This window comes from Cibotium barometz, chromosome 2, assembly GCF_041138505.1.
Source record: "Cibotium barometz isolate CiBa-2024 chromosome 2, ASM4113850v1, whole genome shotgun sequence".
In the NCBI taxonomy this organism is placed as follows: Eukaryota; Viridiplantae; Streptophyta; class Polypodiopsida; order Cyatheales; family Cibotiaceae; genus Cibotium; species Cibotium barometz.
In genome coordinates this window covers 42206707-42233406 of record NC_141047.1, presented here as the reverse complement: position 1 = coordinate 42233406, position 26700 = coordinate 42206707, and the positions used below count along the sequence as shown (strand labels likewise).

At 46.2% G+C, this 26700-nt stretch overlaps 1 protein-coding gene across 1 annotated transcript in view; it reads right to left on the bottom strand.

Annotated features, from left to right (window-relative positions):
• The window catches only part of LOC147641092 (folate receptor family protein), a 43037-nt gene extending 26829 nt beyond the window's left edge, over nt 1-16208 (bottom strand). The window contains exons 1-4 of the mRNA XM_086817981.1: nt 16146-16208; nt 15891-16021; nt 14804-15162; nt 14394-14713 (exon numbers count right to left, since the gene is read on the bottom strand). Coding sequence (XP_086674107.1) covers nt 14394-14713; nt 14804-15162; nt 15891-15969 — 758 coding nt within the window. The 5' untranslated portion in view covers nt 15970-16021; nt 16146-16208. The remainder of the gene's footprint in view (nt 1-14393; nt 14714-14803; nt 15163-15890; nt 16022-16145) is intronic.
• Between the last annotated feature and the right edge of the window lie 10492 nt (nt 16209-26700).

Below are 26700 nucleotides of genomic sequence, written 5' to 3'. Positions count from 1 at the left end.
CAGCCGTGGGTAAGCCCACAAGACGTGGTTGTCCCCACCAAGCCACGAGCTGAGCTAACTAGATGGACGTACCGACCAATCTCTACCTCGTGACGTCCCATACCGCCACGAAGCTACCGTCGCGGGCCTCGAGACTGCTACCGGCCTCGGCTGCATGAAGCAGGTGCACGTCTGCACTAGATCCAGGCTCCTGACCATAGAGCTCTCACAAAGTCACGCGAGACTCTCTATGACTAATGATTGGCCATCCTTTTATAGACTCTTGGCCGGTCATCGGGCGTCCACACTTGGGCACCCGCCTGTCCATACTTGGGTGTCCGCCCGTTAGTCTATCCCTAACTCAGCTCGTCAATCAGCCTGCCTAGCTCCAAGCTTTCCCAAACCTCGAAGCTAGCCTTGTCTGCGTGTAGCACACGGTAGATAAACACTGTGCACATGACATACTCCCCTTCCTCTAAGAGCTCACTCCTAAACTCACTAAAAAGCCTGGGTAATCTCTCTGAAGAGTAGTCAATGTCTCCCATGTAGCGTCCTCCTCAACACGATTCTTCCACTTGATCTTGTATTCTGTGATAAGCGTATTACGCAATCTTCTTTCACGAAATCCAAGAATCTTTTCAGGTTCGTGAGGAACAAATGTCATATCCTCGACATCTATGATTTCTTGAGGAGTAACTAACTGGTCTGTTCCACCCAGTACTTCCTTAAGTCTACTGACATGAAATACAGGATGAACTTTCACATGAGAAGGCAAATCCAATTCATATGCGACTGAACCAATCCGTTGTGTAATACGAAATGGTCCACAGTATCTAGGGGATAATTTTGGAGATCGACCTGTCCATAAAGTCTTGGAATCTTTCGGAACTCGCAAATACACCATCGTTCCTTCAAAGAACTCTCTCGGTGAACGATGTCTATTAGAATAAAATCTGTCTCGATCTTGAGCACTTCTAATAGATTCCTTCGCAACTTGTAACATTTCTTGCATATCTTGCAAAAAATTACGTATTACATCATGCCGAAGTCCTGAGAATCCTACTGTAACACGTGATCTAGGTTTAAAACCATACATAAGCATGAAAGGACTAAAACCTATACTCGTATGCTCTCATACCACTGTCAAATCCCCATAGGATCTCCTCGTAGAATGCTCTTGACATGACGGGGGTGCAGGCCTGACTCACCTCCCAACCTTGACAGCCGTGGGCAAGCCCACAAGATTTGGCTGTTCCCCACCGAGCCACGAGCTGAGCTAACTAGATGGACGTACCGACTAGTCTCTACCTCGTGACGTCCCATACCGCCACGAAGCTACCCTCGCAAGCCTCGAGACTGCTACTGGCCTCGACTGCATGAAGCAGGTGCACGTCTGCACTAGATCCAGGCTCCTGACCATAGAGCTCTCACAAAGTCATGCGAGACTCTATATGATTAATGACTAACCTTGGCCACTCTTTTATAGGCTCTTGGTCGGTCATCGGACGTCCACACTTGGACGCTCGCCCGTCCATACTTGGGTGCCTGCCCGTTAGTCTATCCCTAACTCAGCTCGTCAATCAGCCTGCCTAGCTCCAAGCTTCCCCAAACCTCGAAGCTAGTCTTGTGTGCGTGTAGCACACGGTAGATACACACTGTGCACATGACAACAGGGTTCCTGCAATTCTGAAAATTCAAGCAAATTAGCTATCATTCTCTTTTTCTACATCTTCAACATTGCAAATCCGATGTGACCAAATCGCTCGTGCCAAAGCCTACTTGTGCTCTTATCAAGAGTCGTTGTAAGGGCATTCTGCTCGTACAAATTGTTATGCCTTACTCTTTTGCCAACTAACTTACCACCAGCATCTAAAATTTCCGCTTCAATTTTCTTGAAGCGCACTTCAGGCCCACGATCTGTCATCGCAGCAAAAACTGACAGCACCTTCCTCTTGATTTGAGGTACAGAGCACGCCTAACAGCTTCTTCTCTTCATCTGTCTGCCACAAAAGAGATGGCTCCAGACTCTTTGGCTGGACATTATAAGGGTGGGCATAATGCCTTTACCCCAACAATGGTCGCGATGAAGATGCCATGGAGGCAAGTGCCAAGGAGGCTTGAGCAATGGAGGTGAGTGTAGGAGAGAGATGTAGGAGAGGCTAAAGCAGGAGGAGGTGAGACCGTGAGTGTAGGAGAGAGATGTAGGAGAGGCTTGAGCAATGGAGGTGGGAGTAGGAGAGAGATGTAGGAGAGGCTTGCCAATGGAGAGGCTAGAGCAAGAGGTGAGTGTAGGAGAGCAACAAGACTACAAGTGACAACTTGAAATTACAACTTACCCAAGGTCCCAATGCCACTTGAGCCTTGAGGCTTGAGGAGAGCTAGAGCCTTGCTGGGTTGCCCAATGCCCACTTGAGTCTTGAGCCTTGAAAGTTGAGGAGTGTTGAGCCAATGAGCTTTCCACTTGAGCCTTGAGAGTTGAGGAACGTTGAGGCTTGAGCTTGAGCCTTGCTTGAGCCTTGAGGAGTGTTGCAAGTGCCAAGAGGCAAGAGCAAAGAGGCTAGAGCAAGTGCCAAGGAGGCCCGAGGTGAGTCTTGAAGACTTGAAGACTTGAAAGTTTCCTATAGCAAGTGCCAATGGGGGCTCTTCTTATGGCCATGGGCCAAGTGGGGAGGGCTGCTCAACGGCTAGGCGCCCAACGGCTACAGGGCGCCCAACGGTTACAGGGTGCAACGGCAGACTGGTCAACACTGCACAACGGTCAGCTGACCGTCCCGTCCCGTTTCGTCCCACACGAATCGCTGTCCCGCCGTCCCGGAATCGTCGTCCCCTTGTTACAGTGTGGGCTCACACGTCCCCTGTCCATTTTCGTTTTCCCGCACGTTATGGGACGGCATTCCCCCGTCCCAGGGGTCCGTCCCCCACATCCCCTATGACTATGGGAGGGATTAATGGAACTCGTTCAGGTTCGTGTGGAACAAATGTCATGTCCTCGACATCTATGATTTCTTGAGGAGTAACTAACTGGTCTGTTCCACCCAGTACTTCCTTAAGTCTACTGACATGAAATACAGGATGAACTTTCACATGAGAAGGCAAATCCAATTCATATGCGACTGAACCAATCCGTTGTGTAATACGAAATGGTCCACAGTATCTAGGGGATAATTTTGGAGATCGACCTGTCCATAAAGTCTTGGAATCTTTCGGAACTCGCAAATACACCATCGTTCCTTCAAAGAACTCTCTCGGTGAACGATGTCTATTAGAATAAAATCTGTCTCGATCTTGAGCACTTCTAATAGATTCCTTCGCAACTTGTAACATTTCTTGCATATCTTGCAAAAAATTACGTATTACATCATGCCGAAGTCCTGAGAATCCTACTGTAACACGTGATCTAGGTTTAAAACCATACATAAGCATGAAAGGACTAAAACCTATACTCGTATGCTCTCATACCACTGTCAAATCCCCATAGGATCTCCTCGTAGAACGCTCTTGACATGACGGGGGTGCAGGCCTGACTCACCTCCCAACCTTGACAGCCGTGGGCAAGCCCACAAGATTTGGCTGTTCCCCACCGAGCCACGAGCTGAGCTAACTAGATGGACGTACCGACTAGTCTCTACCTCGTGACGTCCCATACCGCCACGAAGCTACCCTCGCAAGCCTCGAGACTGCTACTGGCCTCGACTGCATGAAGCAGGTGCACGTCTGCACTAGATCCAGGCTCCTGACCATAGAGCTCTCACAAAGTCATGCGAGACTCTATATGATTAATGACTAACCTTGGCCACTCTTTTATAGGCTCTTGGTCGGTCATCGGACGTCCACACTTGGACGCTCGCCCGTCCATACTTGGGTGTCCGCCCGCTAGTCTATCCCTAACTCAGCTCGTCAATCAGCCTGCCTAGCTCCAAGCTTCCCCAAACCTCGAAGCTAGTCTTGTGTGCGTGTAGCACACGGTAGATACACACTGTGCACATGACAACAGGGTTCCTGCAATTCTGAAAATTCAAGCAAATTAGCTATCATTCTCTTTTTCTACATCTTCAACATTGCAAATCCGATGTGACCAAATCGCTCGTGCCAAAGCCTACTTGTGCTCTTATCAAGAGTCGTTGTAAGGGCATTCTGCTCGTACAAATTGTTATGCCTTACTCTTTTGCCAACTAACTTACCACCAGCATCTAAAATTTCCGCTTCAATTTTCTTGAAGCGCACTTCAGGCCCACGATCTGTCATCGCATCAAAAACTGACAGCACCTTCCTCTTGATTTGAGGTACAGAGCACGCCTAACAGCTTCTTCTCTTCATCTGTCTGCCACAAAAGAGATGGCTCCAGACTCTTTGGCTGGACATTATAAGGGTGGGCATAATGCCTTTACCCCAACAATGGTCGCGATGAAGATGCCATGGAGGCAAGTGCCAAGGAGGCTTGAGCAATGGAGGTGAGTGTAGGAGAGAGATGTAGGAGAGGCTAAAGCAGGAGGAGGTGAGACCGTGAGTGTAGGAGAGAGATGTAGGAGAGGCTTGAGCAATGGAGGTGGGAGTAGGAGAGAGATGTAGGAGAGGCTTGCCAATGGAGAGGCTAGAGCAAGAGGTGAGTGTAGGAGAGCAACAAGACTACAAGTGACAACTTGAAATTACAACTTACCCAAGGTCCCAATGCCACTTGAGCCTTGAGGCTTGAGGAGAGCTAGAGCCTTGCTGGGTTGCCCAATGCCCACTTGAGTCTTGAGCCTTGAAAGTTGAGGAGTGTTGAGCCAATGAGCTTTCCACTTGAGCCTTGAGAGTTGAGGAACGTTGAGGCTTGAGCTTGAGCCTTGCTTGAGCCTTGAGGAGTGTTGCAAGTGCCAAGAGGCAAGAGCAAAGAGGCTAGAGCAAGTGCCAAGGAGGCCCGAGGTGAGTCTTGAAGACTTGAAGACTTGAAAGTTTCCTATAGCAAGTGCCAATGGGGGCTCTTCTTATGGCCATGGGCCAAGTGGGGAGGGCTGCTCAACGGCTAGGCGCCCAACGGCTACAGGGCGCCCAACGGTTACAGGGTGCAACGGCAGACTGGTCAACACTGCACAACGGTCAGCTGACCGTCCCGTCCCGTTTCGTCCCACACGAATCGCTGTCCCGCCGTCCCGGAATCGTCGTCCCCTTGTTACAGTGTGGGCTCACACGTCCCCTGTCCATTTTCGTTTTCCCGCACGTTATGGGACGGCATTCCCCCGTCCCAGGGGTCCGTCCCCCACATCCCCTATGACTATGGGAGGGATTAATGGAACTCGTTCAGGTTCGTGTGGAACAAATGTCATGTCCTCGACATCTATGATTTCTTGAGGAGTAACTAACTGGTCTGTTCCACCCAGTACTTCCTTAAGTCTACTGACATGAAATACAGGATGAACTTTCACATGAGAAGGCAAATCCAATTCATATGCGACTGAACCAATCCGTTGTGTAATACGAAATGGTCCACAGTATCTAGGGGATAATTTTGGAGATCGACCTGTCCATAAAGTCTTGGAATCTTTCGGAACTCGCAAATACACCATCGTTCCTTCAAAGAACTCTCTCGGTGAACGATGTCTATTAGAATAAAATCTGTCTCGATCTTGAGCACTTCTAATAGATTCCTTCGCAACTTGTAACATTTCTTGCATATCTTGCAAAAAATTACGTATTACATCATGCCGAAGTCCTGAGAATCCTACTGTAACACGTGATCTAGGTTTAAAACCATACATAAGCATGAAAGGACTAAAACCTATACTCGTATGCTCTCATACCACTGTCAAATCCCCATAGGATCTCCTCGTAGAACGCTCTTGACATGACGGGGGTGCAGGCCTGACTCACCTCCCAACCTTGACAGCCGTGGGCAAGCCCACAAGATTTGGCTGTTCCCCACCGAGCCACGAGCTGAGCTAACTAGATGGACGTACCGACTAGTCTCTACCTCGTGACGTCCCATACCGCCACGAAGCTACCCTCGCAAGCCTCGAGACTGCTACTGGCCTCGACTGCATGAAGCAGGTGCACGTCTGCACTAGATCCAGGCTCCTGACCATAGAGCTCTCACAAAGTCATGCGAGACTCTATATGATTAATGACTAACCTTGGCCACTCTTTTATAGGCTCTTGGTCGGTCATCGGACGTCCACACTTGGACGCTCGCCCGTCCATACTTGGGTGTCCGCCCGCTAGTCTATCCCTAACTCAGCTCGTCAATCAGCCTGCCTAGCTCCAAGCTTCCCCAAACCTCGAAGCTAGTCTTGTGTGCGTGTAGCACACGGTAGATACACACTGTGCACATGACAACAGGGTTCCTGCAATTCTGAAAATTCAAGCAAATTAGCTATCATTCTCTTTTTCTACATCTTCAACATTGCAAATCCGATGTGACCAAATCGCTCGTGCCAAAGCCTACTTGTGCTCTTATCAAGAGTCGTTGTAAGGGCATTCTGCTCGTACAAATTGTTATGCCTTACTCTTTTGCCAACTAACTTACCACCAGCATCTAAAATTTCCGCTTCAATTTTCTTGAAGCGCACTTCAGGCCCACGATCTGTCATCGCAGCAAAAACTGACAGCACCTTCCTCTTGATTTGAGGTACAGAGCACGCCTAACAGCTTCTTCTCTTCATCTGTCTGCCACAAAAGAGATGGCTCCAGACTCTTTGGCTGGACATTATAAGGGTGGGCATAATGCCTTTACCCCAACAATGGTCGCGATGAAGATGCCATGGAGGCAAGTGCCAAGGAGGCTTGAGCAATGGAGGTGAGTGTAGGAGAGAGATGTAGGAGAGGCTAAAGCAGGAGGAGGTGAGACCGTGAGTGTAGGAGAGAGATGTAGGAGAGGCTTGAGCAATGGAGGTGGGAGTAGGAGAGAGATGTAGGAGAGGCTTGCCAATGGAGAGGCTAGAGCAAGAGGTGAGTGTAGGAGAGCAACAAGACTACAAGTGACAACTTGAAATTACAACTTACCCAAGGTCCCAATGCCACTTGAGCCTTGAGGCTTGAGGAGAGCTAGAGCCTTGCTGGGTTGCCCAATGCCCACTTGAGTCTTGAGCCTTGAAAGTTGAGGAGTGTTGAGCCAATGAGCTTTCCACTTGAGCCTTGAGAGTTGAGGAACGTTGAGGCTTGAGCTTGAGCCTTGCTTGAGCCTTGAGGAGTGTTGCAAGTGCCAAGAGGCAAGAGCAAAGAGGCTAGAGCAAGTGCCAAGGAGGCCCGAGGTGAGTCTTGAAGACTTGAAGACTTGAAAGTTTCCTATAGCAAGTGCCAATGGGGGCTCTTCTTATGGCCATGGGCCAAGTGGGGAGGGCTGCTCAACGGCTAGGCGCCCAACGGCTACAGGGCGCCCAACGGTTACAGGGTGCAACGGCAGACTGGTCAACACTGCACAACGGTCAGCTGACCGTCCCGTCCCGTTTCGTCCCACACGAATCGCTGTCCCGCCGTCCCGGAATCGTCGTCCCCTTGTTACAGTGTGGGCTCACACGTCCCCTGTCCATTTTCGTTTTCCCGCACGTTATGGGACGGCATTCCCCCGTCCCAGGGGTCCGTCCCCCACATCCCCTATGACTATGGGAGGGATTAATGGAACTCGCAAAGGACTCACGATTCCCACAAAACTTCAAAGCTGATTCTAAACCACAAAAGCAGGGGTCTGAGAAGAAAGCTGCAAACAAACGAAACAAACATGACGGGGGTGCAGGCCTGACTCACCTCCCAACCTTGACAGCCGTGGGTAAGCCCACAAGACGTGGTTGTCCCCACCAAGCCACGAGCTGAGCTAACTAGATGGACGTACCGACCAATCTCTACCTCGTGACGTCCCATACCGCCACGAAGCTACCGTCGCGGGCCTCGAGACTGCTACCGGCCTCGGCTGCATGAAGCAGGTGCACGTCTGCACTAGATCCAGGCTCCTGACCATAGAGCTCTCACAAAGTCACGCGAGACTCTCTATGACTAATGATTGGCCATCCTTTTATAGACTCTTGGCCGGTCATCGGGCGTCCACACTTGGGCACCCGCCTGTCCATACTTGGGTGTCCGCCCGTTAGTCTATCCCTAACTCAGCTCGTCAATCAGCCTGCCTAGCTCCAAGCTTTCCCAAACCTCGAAGCTAGCCTTGTCTGCGTGTAGCACACGGTAGATAAACACTGTGCACATGACATACTCCCCTTCCTCTAAGAGCTCACTCCTGAGCTCACTAAAAAGCCTGGGTAATCTCTCTGAAGAGTAGTCAATGTCTCCCATGTAGCGTCCTCCTCAACACGATTCTTCCACTTGATCTTGTATTCTGTGATAAGCGTATTACGCAATCTTCTTTCACGAAATCCAAGAATCTTTTCAGGTTCGTGTGGAACAAATGTCATGTCCTCGACATCTATGATTTCTTGAGGAGTAACTAACTGGTCTGTTCCACCCAGTACTTCCTTAAGTCTACTGACATGAAATACAGGATGAACTTTCACATGAGAAGGCAAATCCAATTCATATGCGACTGAACCAATCCGTTGTGTAATACGAAATGGTCCACAGTATCTAGGGGATAATTTTGGAGATCGACCTGTCCATAAAGTCTTGGAATCTTTCGGAACTCGCAAATACACCATCGTTCCTTCAAAGAACTCTCTCGGTGAACGATGTCTATTAGAATAAAATCTGTCTCGATCTTGAGCACTTCTAATAGATTCCTTCGCAACTTGTAACAGTTCTTGCATATCTTGCAAAAAATTACGTATTACATCATGCCGAAGTCCTGAGAATCCTACTGTAACACGTGATCTAGGTTTAAAACCATACATAAGCATGAAAGGACTAAAACCTATACTCGTATGCTCTGATACCACTGTCAAATCCCCATAGGATCTCCTCGTAGAACGCTCTTGACATGACGGGGGTGCAGGCCTGACTCACCTCCCAACCTTGACAGCCGTGGGCAAGCCCACAAGATTTGGCTGTTCCCCACCGAGCCACGAGCTGAGCTAACTAGATGGACGTACCGACTAGTCTCTACCTCGTGACGTCCCATACCGCCACGAAGCTACCCTCGCAAGCCTCGAGACTGCTACTGGCCTCGACTGCATGAAGCAGGTGCACGTCTGCACTAGATCCAGGCTCCTGACCATAGAGCTCTCACAAAGTCATGCGAGACTCTATATGATTAATGACTAACCTTGGCCACTCTTTTATAGGCTCTTGGTCGGTCATCGGACGTCCACACTTGGACGCTCGCCCGTCCATACTTGGGTGCCTGCCCGTTAGTCTATCCCTAACTCAGCTCGTCAATCAGCCTGCCTAGCTCCAAGCTTCCCCAAACCTCGAAGCTAGTCTTGTGTGCGTGTAGCACACGGTAGATACACACTGTGCACATGACAACAGGGTTCCTGCAATTCTGAAAATTCAAGCAAATTAGCTATCATTCTCTTTTTCTACATCTTCAACATTGCAAATCCGATGTGACCAAATCGCTCGTGCCAAAGCCTACTTGTGCTCTTATCAAGAGTCGTTGTAAGGGCATTCCGCTCGTACAAATTGTTATGCCTTACTCTTTTGCCAACTAACTTACCACCAGCATCTAAAATTTCCGCTTCAATTTTCTTGAAGCGCACTTCAGGCCCACGATCTGTCATCGCAGCAAAAACTGACAGCACCTTCCTCTTGATTTGAGGTACAGAGCACGCCTAACAGCTTCTTCTCTTCATCTGTCTGCCACAAAAGAGATGGCTCCAGACTCTTTGGCTGGACATTTAGCATTATTCCCAACAACACCGATGGGTTCCTGTGTAGAGGCTTCCATGAACTACACCGACCCTTTTTACTGGTCATGTATCGAGATGCTCCACTACCCAAAATCCATGAATCATCAACGACTGGAGCCTGGGCAGATGAGCATGCCTCTTCAATGGCGACCCAAAGTTCAAGCTCTGTCCCGGCATTGTTAATTGACTCCTTTCCCTTCCATGAAAACTTCAGGGTGTCGTACTTCTCGTCAACCTACTTCTTTCTCCAGTCTTTGGCAACGTGACCTCTCTTGTCACAGTAATAGCAGCTCCCTTGAAACTTCCTCTTCTTCTTGTCATCAGAAGATGCCGCACCTTTGCCTTTAGCATTGATGCACCATCACTGCCATCGCGGGTCCGCATCTTCTCCTCAAGCAACATAGCACTAAATTCTTTAAATGATAGGTGGTACTCTAATTTGAGTGTTTACTGTCTAACCAAGCCATCATACTTTTGCGCAAGAACTCGGATGCACCTCCGAGCTAGTTCCTCACTAGTCTTTGTAATTCCCATAACAGTCATTTGATTCCGCAGATTTTTGATGTGCGTGATGATTGCTTCAAGAGCTCCTTCAACGAATTTCTCAATAGCAAGCTGATTCTCTAGATTCTAAGACCTGGTCTGACTCTAGATCTCATACTGATTCCTCGACATGGTCCAGACCTTCGATACATTAGTTATGTGTTGAATCAAAGTAAGAATAGAATCACTTACGCTGGTGACGATGGCACAAAATGCACCATCATTGCGCCTCTTCCATACCCGAAGAAGTGTAGCATTTGGTTGAAGTGTGTTCACGATGTTGTTGGTGTTCGGGATTCCCACTAGTTCTGCATCCGTTCCCAGAATAGTTTCTAAAAGCTCACAAGAGTCTAGAATGGCGTTGATTTTGAATTTCCAAAAAGTGTAGTTTGTCCCATAAAGCTTGCCTTCCATGAAGGTTGATGGACGAATGCGGAAGACCGATGCAACAACACCAACCGAGGTAGAAGCCATCACTTCTAGTATTCTATGCAAAGAAAGACTAAACTTTATGCACTATGTCTACTAAAAGCACCTATACTCTCATACCATATAAGAATATATCACAGTAGAAAGATTGATAGTAAAACAAAGTGCATGATGGTGCTATCCACCTGTGGCGGTAGAGCTTAGATAGCGATCTAGACAGACTCTGGATGGGGAGTGGATACTCACAAGCATTGGATGTCTTAGCTTGTGATAACTGTGTCCATATATAGTGCTACAAGTTATGTGGTAGACACGTATGCAACGCAGGCAATTACGTGGCATTGACACGCTCACCATCCTCAAAACATAGCCAACCAACCACCGCCCACTAATAATGAACCATATCGTTGGGCCGAGGGCTGCTAGCCACCTTGGGACCCCCGAGCCGGGGCTCCACTCGAATCCTTGACCATCTCCTAACCATCATAGTCACAATAACAACCCCATTGGCGTCTAAGCCGAGGTTCCCACCAAAGACATGTGCACCAATGGCTTCTCCTCATAATGGGGGTCTTTACAAATGTGCACCAAACATCGATGTGAGATACATCGATGTGAAAGGCGGGCATTAGGTGTATACTAATACACAATCTTGCAAAAAGGCGGGCATTGAGTGTATTCTAACACACAATCTTGCAAACCAAGGTGGAGGCCTCTAGGGAGGCGACTGTTGATGTGAGGGAGCTGGAGATCTGCTTCAGAAAACGATATAGGCAAGGGACGGCAGCCTCGGTCGGGGATGATGGAGCGGTTGCCATGGAGTCCTCAAGATGGGGTGAAGACCAAAAAGCACCAATGCTCATCGCTGAAGAAACAAACTACACGGAAGCTTTAAAAAACCTTGTCGAAGGAGAGACTAAAGAGGACAGGGCTCAGTCTACATAAAATGGTGAGTGAACATATATATGTACAAGAGCCCTCTAATGTGAGGTGACTCTGAGTAGTAAGACTAGTGCAGAAGCAAAGACGATGTCGGAGCTGAAGCACGGTCGGTGACAAAGTCACGCATTGATGTGAGGCAAAGGCACTCCGTGAGGTGGTCGGTGTCGAAGGCTTGCGTCGGTGGATACGAGGTGGTAGTGGTAGTGGAAGATGAGGTGATGCAGGCTCTGGTGACAAGGTGACAAGGGTGCTACGGTACCTGAGGTGGTAGATGAAGAGTAGAGAGGGCTACCGTCCTGAGTGGTGTAGTGGTGCAAGCTCTAGTGACAAGGGTGCTGCAAGACTTGAAGGGTGGTGAGGAGCAAAGAGGGCTGCCGTCCCAAGTGGTGGTGGTGCAAGCTTTGGTGACAAGGTTGCTGCAAAACCTGAGTGATGGTAAGGAGCAGAAAGGGCTGCCGTCCCGAGTGGTGTCGATGGTGAAGATAAGCAGAGAGTGGACTGCCGTCCCGATGGTGTGATGCAGCAGAGAGAGGGCTGCCGTCCCAAAGTGCAGCAAGATGTAAAACACTGATATGCTCTACTGTAGCAGAGAGGGCTGCTGTCCCATGAGCAGATATGAAACGATGGAGTGCTCTATGTAGCAGAGAGGGCTGCTGTCCCATGAACTGATATGAAATGCTGAAGAACTGGATGCAGCAGAGAGGGCTGCTGTCCCAAGGTGTGGCCAGTAGTAAACGCCGATGTGCTGAGGCTGACAAGCGATGATGATAAAGCAGGTATGGTGTATGCGTCGGCGGTACGAGTGGTGAAGTGATGAGGCGTCTGTGGGACTGCTAGTCGGCCAGCAGCAAAGACACAAAAAGAAGGAAAATCTAATAAATCCAGAAAAGTCCAGATAAAATCCCCTTTTTAGGGCTGGGCAAATGCCATTTTCAGACAGGGCAAACCGACAGGCTGAAAAGGGGGCAGGCGGGGCAGGAGGGCAGGGGGTGCACGGGAGGCAGGAAGGCAGGGGCAGGCATGCACAGCAGGGCAGAAGGGAGCTTAGGCAGAAGCAGGAGGGCAGATGACAGCAGGGGGGGATGCCCAGACTGCACTGGGGATGGGAGGGATGCACGTGACAGCGAACGGGGGGAGGGGCGACAGGCAAGCTATGGGGGGAGCTCCGTGCCTGCCTGTTACCCTTGTGGCACTATCGAATCTCGGAAACACACCTTTTCATAATTTTCAATGTACAACATAACTCGGGCAATAGTGTTGCCTTTAATGGCCATAAATCAAATGGCACCATCATCTGGACCTCAGACTCGTGCATGCCAGAAATAAAAGTCTTGATTATCTGCACCCAAGTTTCTAACTGGAGTACTTAGACCTAGAATGTAACAATCTCCAGACTAACACAAACCTATGCAGGTGACTCTACTGCATGCAACGAACCGTTATGCATGACCTAAAATTACCTGCAACAACTAACGCACATGTGGGCTGCCCTAGGCGACCTCGCGCATGCTAGATTTACGCTAATAAAAACAATGATTAATGCTAAACACTTTATGCTACATTTACACAAGAAGACCAAAGAAAGCACGTGCTCTATTATATTATATATATTGCCAAAATATGAATATATATATACAATGTTGAACTTGGATCTAGAATCGCATCCAAACTGCTATCATGCTAGTGTTAAGCTATGTGCATGTACAAAAGGTTACTCTTGTCCCAATACTTGTGCCCGGCTGAAATCTGCACTGCCTTTTTGCTGATCCAGGCACTTCCACTGATGCACATGCCTTTGACATAGCAGATACGGCCCTGAATACTCTCATCTGCCCCTCAGCCACCTATTTATATGCATCTGTAGGATTGCTCAGCTGGTCTAAGGCTGGTCAGTTGGCTGTCATGCTGGTCGGCACTTTCTGACTAGCCAATAGCTCCACACAGGCACTTGGCCTTGGGGTGTCCAGACAGCTCCTGGGCCTTTTGAATGGTGCCTATCTTGTCTGTAATCTTGTCCTTCAGCCTGCTGACCAATTCCCCGTGGCTCTCACACAGGTGATGCACATGACATATGTATAGCTACCCTCGTTCTTGTCTTATGAATATGATTCAAAGCTCTTGCAAAGTAGTTACGCAGACCATGAATGCCTTCATGGAGCTGCAGAGAAGCTTGTACCTTCCATGACACCTCCATCACTGGCTCTCCAACAGCTTGCTCGACCCATTTGAGCTCACTTTCAACACTTCTTTCTCTTCTATCCTTTTTATAATCGATTGAGGAGAGCTTCAAAGTTTGAAAAGAGAACAATGGCTTTGTTGTCATCGTTGATATCAAGCCTTACATAGTGTCCCTTGAACCATCTCTAAAACCCTTCAAATCTCATAGTCATCCTCATAAAATCACAAAGCCCCTTTTTGTCATTCTCACAACCAAGAGAACCCCCAAGCAGTGTCAATCAACTTCAAACTTGAAAGCCTAATGCCTTCACCTAAGCAATAGTATATAACTTAATTTTTATAAACTCAACATAGTAATGAGCTACAAAGTTGGTAATGTTGATCTTCTTGACGGATTTAGAGCATGTTCTGAGTGATAAGCCTTGTTTTAGTTTGAGATGAAAAGTAGACAGAACAAAGGCTATTACATAGAGACACACATGCATGCATACATGCATACATGCGTGCACGTGCATTTGTGAATATGCTAAGGGGTATCATGGTTTGACCATAGCTCACCTCATCAATATGACTCCTGCTGTCAACACAAGCCCACCGACAGCCCATGCTATTACGTCACCTCTGTTCATTCGCATGATAAGGTTTTGTACCATATTGTGGGTTGACTGCTGTTTTGTATAAGTTCCCTTCTTCCCAGATTTTCTACTAGCTGCTACATCTGTGTCCAGGCTCGGCTTCCCATCAAAACAAACTGGTTCAACAACGTTCTTTGCGCTGGGCACCGCAAAACCGGCGAGCTCACAAAATTGAGAACCATTAACCGCCCATTCACTTGCCCGGGCACAAATTGTATCCTTAGGACCACATGGTTGTAGAACCTGCAAAACAGCATCATTAACAGGATTGACATGCAGGCTGAACAAATCGTTGTTCGGACACATCTAAGGCTGTTGAAGTTTCCACTTTACCTGGGTTATCGAATTGAAGGAAAAAAAGGCATTTCTGCAAGCGTCCAGACACAACTCACAAAACGAATTACACAAGGCAGGTGGGCCTCGCCTCACCCCCACCTGAGGGTCACAAAGGGCACATTCCATTGCTTCCCAAAACCTTAAGCAATCCTCCCTGCCTTCTCCATTTGAAGCCAACTTCCTGATTGCAACCAATGCAGGGTGTGTTTGAGCTGCCGTACAGCATGTCTTTTTGCGATATATTCTGCACAGTGTCAGATCATCCGGTCCCTTGATCGATTTCCTTGGCGGTTGCCCCTCTAAAGAAAATCGAGGGAAATGGCCCCCTTGAGAGATACAGACATGGCTTTCTTCATCTGCAGAACCAGCACCACGCTTGTGTTAAGTGATTCCTTTTGGCCATGCGGACAACACGGATGGTGCTGAGTGTAAAAACAAGCCCTACTGTCACCAGAAAAAAATTCTTATTCATCACTCGCAGTTTTAGCATGCACATAGATATATGTATTGCTATGATGATTAGAGACACAGCAGAGTTGCCCAGAACTCCAAAACCATGATATAATCATCAACTAGTTGAATACTTATGCTAGGTGTGCATGTGTAACATACATACATGTAGAAATACTACATACGTATCACTCATTCATAAATACATGCATACATAGGTGTGTATGTTAAGGAGAAGTCTAAAGGTTTGGATCAACAAGAATGCATGCAATTGGAAGGCTCTTTCTGCCTTCAGGTTTATTAAGATTCATGATGTCAAATCTCTTAACCTGGAATTGACCTTGGTCTCTAGGGTCTTAAGCCAGAATAATTTCCTCTCGACTATCATCAAAGTAATTTGATCTCTTCGTCAATTCAGCAACTTAAAGGCTGAAAACGGTACCCAAAACATGGATTTCTTGGTTTTTTTAACACCCAATACAGTTATACAAAGTAATTACTTGAATTTTTTATCGACCTTAGCAATATAAAAGCTGGAAAAGGTTCCAAATTTTCTCTAGTCCGTTCGAGTGCAACAACTTCTGTTTTTACTTTTTTCCCTGCACAAACTTGGGAAAATGCCGAGAAACTGTACCTGGGGATAAGGTACAAGATGAGCTCCAGATGCCGATGAAGAGGAGGAACAGAGAGAGAAGGGAACTTTGACTCTTCATAGCTTCCTCACATCTCGCGAAAGCTTCAATGACCTTCAGCCTTCTCAGTTACCTACAGTCGTGCACACTCGTGTTTTTAATCGCTGCGGACGTTTGATTGTGCCCGGACACCAGCAAGGTTGGGATCCAATTCCGTTTCAGATGGTTGAAAGCTGGACAACACCTCGTGTATTTACCTGGTGCTACTCAGATCTCCCCATGGACGGCCCACGCTTCAGTCTATAAACACCCTCAATCTACACTTCCTGATTGCCGGTGTTTCCCTTCTTCCTAAGCCTTCTCTCTCTCTATATATATATAAATATATATATATGTGTGTGTGCGCGCGCGCATGGGGTATGTTATTCCTCTATGAAGCCATAACAGTGTAACAAGGGTAAGCTATTGGCAATCGAGAGGGATCATTAAAGTATACGAGTGTCACGACCCTAAATTGGATCAAATAGATCAAAGCGAATAGATTAACACTTTGGGCGAGAGTTAAGGTAATAATGCTAAAAGAAGAGCTAGAAGACAAGTAGTCAAAAGAATAGTAACACACATGATGGCTTGAGGACCATCACTTGCAAGCTGCTTTAATTGAGTGCTTCACACCCATTTTTTGAAGAGGAAGTGCTAATCAAACACAATTATGAATGAAATCCGTTTCCAATGATAATCAAACAAACTCATCTCCAACCTATTGATTACATCATTGTGAAAAAAGATGGGATACTCAATTCAACATCTCCATAAGTACAAGCTAGGGCAATATCTATATTGTCAGAACTACTTCAATCACCAAGCTTCCCATAAAATTGAATACATAAGGCTTACACATAGCACTCATCACATTGGCTTATAAATACATCAAAATGTCTCCCACTTCTAAAAGAGATGTTTAATGATATCACTTCTATATACACCCATATGAATCTATAAAGATCTCTCTATAATAGCCACAAGACTCATAGAGAACATGATGCTTATCAATGTGATTCTGAGCCAACACTAACAAGCCTTGTGATAAAAAAAACTACCAAACAACCTAAAGTGACTTCTTCTCTTTAGTATCATGGCATCCATGTTGGGTTCACAACAGTGGCAACTCTTGTAAGCTTCACAGTAGTGAGCATGACTATCAGTAGAGGCTCTCCACTTGTGTGCTATCCCCCAGCTAGGTCTCCTTATGATTAAAAACAATATTCCATAGTTGAGCTCTCTGTATAAAGTGACTCTTTACAAGCTTTACATACACATACGACTAATCACTTATCTCTGTAGCTCACCTACACATGGGCCTCTCATGAACGAGCTCTCTCGGTGGTGCTCAACTCTCCTTCAACACTTGGCGAGCCGGTTCACTCTTGCAACCTTCTTTACACCCCATCTCGGTGTAAGAGAGATCCTTGTTGCATATAGTTCATCACCGGCTCCTCCCACAACTAGCAGCCAATTCCCCAAGATTCTTCAAAAAACTCCTAAGGGATCATGTCTTTGACATTTTGAGTGATGCTACATGGGATGACGACATTGGTTCACTCTTACCCTTGCATGATGCTGACATAAGATATGTTCTTTTAGCTTCTGGCGGATGTTGACACGAGCCTATGTTCTTAGAAGCCAAGACATTTTCCTTTGGATGCATTCTTTGCCACTTGAGGAGCATAGTTTTTGGATATGTGGCTCAACATTCAGATGCATTGACGACATATCTTTAGTCTTGGCCTACACAATGGTTTTTTTGTGCTAGGACAATTTGACATTTTGGCTAGGAGTTTTGAGCTTCTTTGTGGATACCTTTTGTGCCAGATTCACATTGTAGTCTGAGGATGGGCTTACAAGTTTTCCTTTCGACCTTGGAGCTACTATTTCTTTGGAGTTGAGTTTTCCTTTTGATTTAGGAGCTACCATTACGTTGGCTTCAGAGTAGAGCTTTCCTTTTGATCCACGAACTACCATTACTTCGGCTTCGGAGTTGAGCTTTCCTTTCGACACACAAGCTACTACCATTTCGGCTTCAACGGTTTGGGGTGTATACCATACATATCCTTTTGATCCTCGAGGATACTCGACTAGCTTCATCATCGATGGTGGTTCCTTATCCTCTCCACTTGCACTAGATTATTGTGGGACCATTTCCTTGGATTTTACATGCCTTGGATTCCCTTTTGATCTAGGCAGTTGCATAGATAGCCTTATCATGGACAGGAGTACTTCATCCTTTCCTCATCATCGACGAGAGTACTTCTTGGTGCACTACCACCCTTTAATTTCGAGGACAAAATCAATATAGGAGGGGATGGTTTATAATGAAGCAATACCTTTAGATTAGGTTTAGGACCTTGGTCATAAGCTCAAGTATAAAAGGGGACTTAGGGACCATCATTGTGCCTTTTTGAACCTTTTTGACCTTTTTGACATCTACATGTACTCGTCTCCTTTCTTGGAGATAGCCACTCATGGTCTAGGGCTCATGTGGCAAGCTTAATAGCCATCCTCATGGTGAGAGGTTAAATCACTTAGGCATTATGTGTGATTCTTCATCCACCTTGTACAAAGAAGTAGATAAGCATGCAAAATTGCTGGAGAAGATGGGCTTGAAGGAATCACCGGAGAAGATAGGCTTGAAGGAATTTGCAAAGGTGCTTGGGAAGAGTTATAGCACAATTTCAAGGTAAGAGAACAGATGGAGTAGTTTTAATGCTCCAACGTCATCATAGTGCCCTCCTCAGGGGAGAGGAGGAGTTTACACCCATGTATGTATCAGAAGTATTTTGCTTGCTGATAGGGAGGGAGAATCAAGCCAATAGAAGACAAAGATCTCATCGTGGAGTTTGACCCGTTGGAAGGCAAGGCTAAGGAGTACAAGATAATCGGGCAAATTATGATGAGAACAGAAAAAAGTAGATGAGGTTTGTAGTAGAGATGATCAATCTCACACACAAACCCTATTGCATGTCTAGGAAAACTTTCAGGATGGTGAAATCTGTAGAGGTTGGCATACAGGTGTGGCATGGGCGGAAGTTCTCTACCCATAACCTCAAAAGAATAGATCGGCAAGCTCACAAGGCCGAATACCAAAACCAAGATCGGGCTGTATCTTGAGGCCCTATTCAAAGGAAGAGTTCAAGCAGGAGCAGAAAGAGAAAAGGTGGAAAGCACAAAGGACCACGCCCCTGGGAAACTTAAAATCACTAAGTCTTGTGAGAAGATCCTGGAACCATCACCGGGAAAGGCAAGAAAAGAATTTTTGAGTTTGGGGAAAGGAAGGTCAGCACCGAAAAGGGAAAGATCCTTTAAGAAGGTTCTAGTGGAGGAATGGAGGTGCCCAGCAGTAGTCAACAAATGGAAGGATCTTGCTACACTAGGCCGATCCGTGCTACTGACCTAGAGACTAGAGCAATAGTAGAAGCAAGAAACCTCCGAACCATGCTACTGAGTGACGACCCAGATACTAGAGTAATCGTAGCAGGAAACCTCTGAACCGTGCTACTGATCTAGAGACTCAACAATAGTAGTAGGAAACCTCCAAACAAGAAATGTTAACCCATCGTCAAAACTACCATTGATGGGCCTCACTGTGCTAGAATCCACTGCACACTACAACTGAAAATGCAGCTCCCTTAACGGGATCCACCATACCCAACCTAGCCCCAATGGTACAGCCTGTCCAATTTTTTAGAAACCATAGAAATGAACTCGGTGTAGGGATCACTAAACTACCTATAGAAATGCATGACATAAGGCCTTAAAGAAATGTCCAAACTATAAAAAATCATCACGAAAAAAAATGTGGCATGTGCTCACAGCACAAAGGCACACTACAAGAATTGAGGAGCTAGCAAGAACCACTACAAGGAGCACTATACAGGAGGAGAGCAGAAGCCAACCAGGTGGAGAGCCTAAAAAGGCAGTTAACGGAGCTCCAAGAGGCCAGAAGAGGGCTAGGACAGGAAGTGGAAGCATTAAAAAGAAACATGGCTAGACAGGACCAAGAAGCCCATCGCATGTAGGAGGAGCTGATCAGAGCCATAGAGCGACAAGTATTGAGGCACATGTCGCGCAGCTCAGGGAGGAGCACCTGAAGATAATAACAGATGTCCAAAATAGGGCAGACAAAGACAAAATAGAATTGTTGAAGACAGAAGTGCGACTGGATTCCAAAGAGTGTCTAGAAGTCTATGATCCGGAGGTGGAGAGAATGGAACAATGGGAGACACACGCACTGGAAGACCTCAAGGAGGTGTGGGGAGCATATTTGGAGAAATTGAAATTAGTGATGGAAGCAACCACACCTACTACAAATAGATAATTCCACATAAGGGAGGAGGCAAGAACTCGATGGAGGATTAGGGCAACTGGATCTAGCTACAGAATCAGGATGTGATTCTGGCTTTGGATGTCCCAGCCTTGAGTGGAGTTGAAAAGGAAGCATGAGACATCAGCATGGAAATAAGGAGTCCGAAGAACTACAAAAAGAAAATGATGAGCTACGCCATGAAGTGGAGGTATGGAAAAGGAAGTTAGTAGCCTTGAAAGGAGATGGAGAAGGAAAGAAAGTAGCAATAGAAGTAGAAGGTAAGGGCAAGGAAATACTAATGTGTGGACCGGCTCAACAATTGACTAGATTCCCCCGCAAATGAGCTAAGGGAACATGCATGGGCAGCCACAAAGAAATTTGAAGAGAAAATGAATGATGAAGCAACATTGTGAGTTTAGATGGAAGAACTCGAGGCAATCATTAAAGAGTACAAACAACAATAGGAAAAAGATGGCCATACCATCAAAGCTCTGATGAAAGAGGTAGAGGTAGCCACTCCCACAAGAGTCACAAGGGGAAAGTCTAGAAAAATAAGTATCAATATAGCGTTGGCAACAACCACTCCCACAAGAGTCACAAGGGGAAGGTCTAGAAAAATGAGCTCAATACAGCATTGACAACTGCCAATGCAGAAATCAAGAAGAAAACATAACAGAGGGATGCCTTGAGAAGAGATCATGTCGAGGAATTATAGTCCAAGGATGAGATGATTCTAGATTTCCAAGTCTAGGCTAACCAAGAGAAGAATGCTAAAGAGGAGTGGCAATCGAAGCTGTAGGAAGAATTGGGATAGAAAAGCCTAAATGCTTGGAAGGAAACATCACTATAGTGCATGCAAAATTGGTGAGCACCGCACAACAAGCAGGAGCCATGCAGTCTTCCAACTAGAACAAAATAGCTGATTTCATGACAAAGTTGGAAGCACCTATGGAGGCTGGATTAGGCCAAAAGGACATGAACCCATCCCCTGGTGTGCAGACCATAAAGCTAGATCTAGAGCTGTGCGGGGGAGTGGGGGAAAATTATGATGGGCGGATCAAGGTGAGGAGGCGACAACTCAAGCAAGGAGAAACATTGTTAGTGCCCCTCACCAATGGACTATGTTGGCAGAAATATCAAAGGGGTGCCAAGATTGACCAACCAGGATAAAATGACGACAAGTATGGTTTAGGTGTCTTCTATGTTCTTTTCTATTTTCTTTTCATGGTATCACAGCTTGGGTAGCTCTCATTAGGGTTTCTTGAGCGAGTAAGCAAGAGGAAAATTTTTGGTTTTTGGAGCTTTCCATTGAAGTTGTGGAGAAAAGAGAATCTGTGGAGCACACCAAACCAATAGATTTGAGGCCTATCGGGGTAAGAATAGCTAAACACCCTTGAGTGGGTAATTTGATAAAGTTTGAGCAAAGAGTGGATTGCAGGCAATTTGATAAAGTTTGAGCAAAGAGTGGATTGCACAGGCAATTTGATAAAGTTTGAGCAAAGAGTGGGTTGACCAAAGCATATGGAAAACATGTTTTTTCAAGCTTTCCATGGAAGCCGTGAGAAGGCTTGTGCAAATGTATGGCATTGTGGAGCCTTGTGGGAGTGATGTATTTGATATATATTAGATTGGACAAAAGTAGAGATGCACTGGCAAGCTATTGAGAAAACTTTTGAGCAAGTGAGATAGGTTTGCAGGCAACATTGAGGCTATTGAAGCTCATATGCATGGAACTTGCAAGTGTTGATTGTTTGCATCATTGAGGTGATTGGTGTGTAGCTAATGCACATATATCATACCCTAATCACTACCTAAGCTCAACCCAACCACATTGAAGGTGTTAGAGCATTGTGGTAGCCTGAAAAATAGTACAAAAATCACCCTTGCTTCCCTAGAGCATAAATTGTATCCTCAGGTAACTGAGGATACAATTTATGCTCAGGTAACTGTATCCTCAGGTAACTAAGATAGACCTAGTCGATTCAGCTGCCTTAACTAAATCAAGAACTTTATCTTACTTGTCCTTCAACTCTCCCTAACCCTTATGCTACTCTAGACTCTTTTGCTGTACACAAAAACTGACTGATCTAACTGAACTGATTTCTGACTGGTGAGACAAGAATGATAGCTGACTCAACTAGATCAAAATTCCTTAGCTATGAGTCTTCTAACACCACTAGACCCTCTAAACACTCAAACCACACAAGAATTCAGCCCTAAAGACATTCAGTTGACTACAACACGCAACTCACTATGAATGACCAATCAGCCTACAAACCCAACCGTCTAACTGCTAACTTCTACTAGTCTCCTGATTATCAGACTTAACTCAAAACTATTTCCCTTGAATCCAAAAAGATTATAACAGCCCTTCTACCTCACCAGCATCTGATCCCCCTAGATGCACAATTGATTATTGGCTGACTCCTATTTGACTTTGGATCCTCTCAACTGAAGATAATTGATTCATCTATAAGTCAACTCTGACTCCTAGAACATCATACATACATTCATAGTTCTTCTAGCTCAACAAAATCAATCAAAATAACACAAATTAAGCTCCATATCACAAATTCTCATTAATCACAAAACAGATTCAAGACTTGAACTCTTAGCTCTCTTCACGAAAACAAAGACTTTGTCTCAACACCCCTAAGACTTGGGTTTAGAAGAACACACTAAAAGCTTGAGGATCCTTCACAGGCAAACCCTAGTAACTACTCTCCCTAAGCATCAAATTCACCCATGAATTCACACTACACAATGAATTAACAACCACAAACTTTAGGTCTTCCCAAATAGACACAAATCAGCACTCACCTGATTGACAACAGTTACAATTGAACAAAATTGGACTAAGTCATGTCTCTAACAGAGTCGCCACACATAAATCATAGGGAAACCACCTCCTATCTGATTCTCTAATCCACGGCGCTTCCTCTGCTCTAGCATATCCAATTTCACCTTTGCTACACTGAATTTCACTTTTGCAACCTTGGAAAACTGTAAGACCTTCTGCTTGTGTAGGTAGTCTCTTCACTGTAGTCACTTCTCTCACCTCACTCCACACTCCTCACTTTCTTTCTTCTCTCTTTTCTACTCTTTCTACTCTATATTTTTTGAAAATCTTCTCAATTCCCTTCATAATCTCGTCACCACCCTCGCTTCCTTCCAGAAGGTTGTGTTGCCCGCTTCCTTTGTTCACCCATACCCTTTCCTTCTTAGTTTTTTGCACATGTGCTTATCCCCTTTGGTCGCCATGTTGTCTCTTCCACTTAGGACACACCTCACCCATACCCTTTCCTTCTTAGTTTTTTGCACATGTGCTTATCCCCATTGGTCGCCATGTTGTCTCTTCCACTTAGGACACACCCATCCTTATATATTATATATTTCCATACACCATGTTAAGATTTGGCTTGGGATTCCCCTTACGTCTTGGTAGAATAGAGGCAGTTGAACAAATCTCAGCCTTGTGGTGGTTCTAGTGTGGGCAGACCCCTTCGCCCAATTTGCTCCAGGCGGGTGATAGTGGCCAAGTCCGACAGCTCTATGAGACAAGGCCCTATATAGTATAGGAGATTGTGCTCCACCTTATTATTGTTTTTCATAAGGCTATGGATGGTGTGTGCATAGCCTCCACTGACCTCGCGCATCAAGGTCTCCGAGGGGATAGTTGGGTGGGGTGCCTTGCATATTCCTCAAAGCAGCCCCCTATCGGATGCTTCTTCTTCTGTGGGGTATGGGTGAGGACCTCGAGGGAGGAGTATGAATGCTTGTCCATTTGTGGAGGATAGGATGTGGGAAGGGGAGAGCTCAAGAAAAAAATTGGCAAGAGTTTGTCTAGGTAGAAGGCAAGGAGTGAGGGAAATGTAGGGGCCCCTTTTTATAGTTTTGCAGGAAGAAGGACACGGGCATGGCAAAGAAAGGTACGGGCATGGCTTGAGGTTGGTATGGTTGTGGCTTCGTTTGGTTGGCAAGGAAACGGTCGTGAAAAATAGGATGGAACGGACGTGGCTTCAGGTGGTGTGAAGGGTGTCCTCTCCACCGTGGCTTATGGTTGGTACGGACTTGGCTTCACAAGGGTTCAAGCGTGTCTTTCGACAGATGGTACGGCCGTCTTTCTTTCTTTCATTTTTTTTGGGCACCCTACAAATAGGTTTTGTACCCTTGGGCTATGTAGCTAGTACCCCAATGCGGGTTTTGTACTACTGACTCTATGCCTAGTTTGCCAAAGTGAGAAGACGGCTCCAATTTGGTGGTGGAGAGGTTGGTATATCCTTTGGAATTTTAGAGGCTTCAAAGGAGGGAGTACTTGAGGGTGGAGAGGCTAAGGGTTGAGTGGGCATACACCAACAAGGGAGCCGGATAATGAGTGGTGGGGGAGTAGCCGAAGTCGAGGGTATATCACAGTTAGGGACCATGGGCTTCGGTTGGAGGGGAAAGGGTGCTTTGTGAAGTTTTTGTTTCCCTTTATCATGTGCAGTAGTAGTGGTGGAGGCCACTTTGGGCTTCCATTGGAATGTTGGTAACTGCAAGATGACAGGGGGGGACCTTGGTTGTTTTGGGACTCAAATTAGGAATCCACCGGTAATTTGTCAACTGGGCAAGGCTGAGAGTGTGGGCGAGGATGGTTCAGCCTTGGGGAGCGTTTGGGACCAAGGCTATGGGGTTGGGGTTGCCATCAAGTTTTACTAGTGTGTGAGTGTGGGAAGTGGATCGGCAGGGGATCCACAGAGTAGTGGCATCTGCATAATATTATTGGGCCGTGAGAAGCTTCTTAGGTATCCATTGGCAAGACTGCTTGCCATGTGTGTGTCGGCTAGATTTGTTAGTAGGGTTAGTGTTGTGAGTGGGGTTAGTCTCACAAGGGGGGTTAGCCAATGGTGGTGGCATTTGGGTTATAGGGTTGGGCTTCAGAGTTGGGTATTGGTGAGGATATGCGAGGAAACTGGGTATTCAGTGAGGGAAGAGGCTTCTTTTTAAGTGGCATGGATTGGTGTTGGTTGGAGGGTATAATATTAGTGGTGAGGAGAGGAGGGGGATTATCATCTTGGAATGAGTGGTCGGAGCGCATGGGTTCATCTTCTGTTTCATTAGGACTATAACCTGGCAAGAGCCTAGTTGTAGGGTGGCAGTCCTTGCATCCCAACTGATGTTGCAGTGGTTGTGTCCCATCCATCCTTGTCCAAGAAGAATTTCCTCACACGTAGTTCTTGCAGTGTAAGCATCACATAAAACTTCCCTTCAAAGGGATTATTTTCAATGTGGAATAAGGTTGTGATTGTGCCTAAACATTAAACTGCTTTTGCGAGGCCACTATTGTGACTGTGGTTGGGGTATCTTTTAATGGGGGCCTCCTGAGGGAGAGCCATGTGTCAAAAGACATTAAGTTGTGATTAGCCCCTGTATCGAGACAAGAGCCAATTTTGGGTGAAGGTTGTCGGGGTGGTCATTCCTAACCACAACTGAGTAGGTTTCACTTCCCAGTCTTCTTCTTTGAGGTGGTCTACTTGGTCCATGACCATGACGTTTTTACCCCAAAGTTTGGCTTGGCGTTCTTTAGCATCTTGTTAGGCGTTTTCTTTCATTTCTTTGTGCTATTTTTTTTGTTGTTGTTTGTCACATGAATGGCCCTTAGTCTGGGTTCGTCACCGGTGAGTGGGCCATAGTAGCATTTTAGTTTGCTACCATTGAAATATCCCGCCATCTCAACGGTATCGAGTATTTCGATGTGCATTGCACCTTGCACGAGGTTATCTCAGTGACTAGGAAGGTCCTAAGCCTCTGAGTTTAAGTTTCTTTTTGTGGTTTTATGTGCTAATAAAGAGGAGGACCAAGTTGTGCTCATTCATTTGTTTGTCCTTAAGTTGGTCATCAAACCACTGTTATTACCTAGAGTGCCGCATGAAATTTTTGTTCCCAAATCATTGCGGGCTAGTCTCAACTGTTTTGGTTAAAATGGCACAAAGGACTTTATTTGTGCTTTCTTCTTGGCCATTGGCTTAGGGGTAGTAAGGGGAGGTTTCTCTGTGTAAGTGACTAGGAATTTTTGTAAGAGGAATTGTATCACCTCATTAATGAAGTGTGTGCCATTGTTGCTCATGATCTCAAGAGGGCATCCAAAGGGAGTGATTACTGACTCATACAAGAATTTGGCAGTGGATCGCGCAATAGCCTTGCGGGTAGCCCTGGCTTCGACCCACTTTGTGCAATAATCCATGGCTATGATGATGTATCGAGCCACTAGAGACTAATGGATCCTATAAAATCAAGGCGCCATTTTTCAAACAATTGTAAGGACCCAATGGGGTTCAGGGGCATGCTATCTCCTTAAAGCATGGAATTGCCACTCGTTGTGGCATTCGTCGCACCTTTTGACATATTTGGCTACATCAGCCACCATCAAGGTGGGCCACCATAGCCCTGCTATATGAGGACTTTGCAAG